General features: G+C 47.2%; 1 protein-coding gene across 1 annotated transcript; it reads left to right on the plus strand.

The window, feature by feature from the left end:
• Window positions 1-2: 2 nt before the first annotated feature.
• On the plus strand, window positions 3-1,177 carry LOC147819490 (low affinity immunoglobulin gamma Fc region receptor II-a-like; the record flags this gene model as incomplete). The annotated part of the gene is made up of 3 exons (XM_087172443.1): window positions 3-81; window positions 191-436; window positions 512-1,177. Coding segments are annotated over 3 exons (534 nt in total), but the record flags the coding sequence as incomplete, so codon positions are not given.
• Window positions 1,178-2,129: the final 952 nt, after the last annotated feature.

Here is a 2,129-nt window from a genome sequence, read left to right on the forward strand (position 1 = left end):
AGTCAGACTCTGGAGTTTACTGGTGTGAGACCAGTTCAGGAGAGACGAGCCTCCAGGTCAACATCAGTGTGACTCTTAAAGGTACAGTAACACTTTCAGGTCATGTGATCGGGAGTAGATTGGTGGTTTACAGAAACCTGCTCTCTCTCTCTCTTCCTCTATGACACTCTGGTTCCTTTTTGCTGCGTAGATGGCCCTTTTATTCTGGAGATCCCTGCACTTCCTGTGATGACAGGAAGTGATGTCACTCTGCGCTGTAGAAACAAAGATGGTTCCACACGTGCAGCTTATTTCTTGAAGAACGGGATCCACACAGGAGACAGAGTTAAAGTCCAGGAGTTGTCCATCAGTAGAGTCCAAGAGTCTGATGAAGGTTTCTACTCGTGTTCTACTGATCTGTTTGGACCGTCTCCTCAGAGCTGGCTGAGGGTCAGAGGTCAGGACGCTGACATCACTTCCTGTTTATAGACAGTTTATCATAATAAACTGATGACTTATCCTGTCTTTACAGCCCCTCCTCCTCCCCCCTCTGTGTCTGTGTCCAGACTCTTGTGCCATCTAGTGGCCGTGTGTCCATACTGCGTCTGCACTGTCCTCATGGTGTCCATGTGCTGCAGCAGGAAGACAGGACGCAGACCAGCTGTCTCCATGGAGATGACCCTGTGTGTCGAAGAGTATGATGACCTCACTGCTGATGTCATCACAGAGCGTGAGCTGTGAGCTGAATATGACTCACACAACATAAACTGCTTCACCTGGTTCTCTCTACTTCCTGTTTCACCTGTAATTATCTTTTTATTCCTCCACCTGGTGACGGTGCAGCAGCCATTTTGTTTTCAGGTTGACTGTCCGTGTGTCTCATTCTCGTGGACACGATGTCTCAGTAATGCCTCGACAGAACTTCAAATTTGGTAAAAACTTTCACCTGGACTCGAGGACAAAGTGATTCGATTTTGGTGGCTAAAGGTGAAAGGTCACGGTGACCTAAGAAAAACACTTTTATTTTATCTGTTGCGGAGGCAGACAACCAGGTGATGGTGGTTTCTACATCGTTATTTAAGTTTCTTTATCAATCAATAATCTGTCAGGTGGACTTTGTGTTTGTCTTCTATGAACAGATCGATGAGTCTGTTGGAAAAATGCTTCTGCTTCAATAAATGATTCAAACATGTTCAAACGTTTCATGTCAGTCCATTTACAAACTTCAGAGGTCGAACAGCTGATGGTCCGATGAGCGTTAATTCTGTAATCACGATGTTTATGATCAGCATCGTCACATGAAGAACATTTCTACAGTTCCCCTCAGTGGCTCCTCTGACCATCAGCTCTGACTGTACGACTGAGACACTGAGCGTCACCACCTGTCACACAGACACCTCGGCTGTTTGTCCTCTCCAGGTGTTTGGAGAGGACAGGTCACCTGGAGGAGACAAACACCTGAGAAAAATATACAAATGCAAACGTGAAAAACTACAAAGTAAAAGTGTGAGATTGAATCACAGAGAAAACGTGTGAAGACGAGACATTCAAAGAAGACGAACAGTATCTGAGGAGAAAATGACACGAGGTGTGAAGCGGGTCCACAGCTGAGGACTGATGCAGATGTGCAGAGAGGGGAGGAGCTGAACAGCTGGACAGTCACAGTGTTGAGCTGCAGCTGTCCACCACCATCCACAGTCCACTTCTGTAGGTGGAAGGTCTCCATGTTGAACTTGAAGTCTGAGGTGCACAGGCTGAAGACAGGAGGGGACAAGACCGTCCCCTGTGGAGCTCCAGCACTGCTCACCACCATGTCACCATGATGGGTCGGAAGTTGAGGTGTACATTGGATCTCATAATCCCGCCTTGAGACAAAAGGTGGAGTCAAACCAAGCAAGCCAAAAAGCTCACCATGACAAACATGCAAAAGAGTGCACCTTTGCAGCAGGAGACTATGGATGTGGACCTAAATGGGTACCAGGACTGAAACAGGAGACCAGGACCAGTTGCTTACACAGTGCTGCTGGGAAATGGTAAAGTTGTCAGGAGACACGTGGATCAACTGTTCAGCAGACAGGAGCAAGATCTGCAAGTTCTGATACCAGATTCGACACCTGAAGAATATGTGGTACCTCCACAGTGACCAACAC

Source organism: Seriola lalandi, unplaced genomic scaffold (assembly GCF_002814215.2).
Source record: "Seriola lalandi dorsalis isolate HSWRI2012SDOR001 ecotype SW California unplaced genomic scaffold, Sedor1 jcf7180002052827, whole genome shotgun sequence".
NCBI classification, from domain to species: domain Eukaryota; kingdom Metazoa; phylum Chordata; class Actinopteri; order Carangiformes; family Carangidae; genus Seriola; species Seriola lalandi.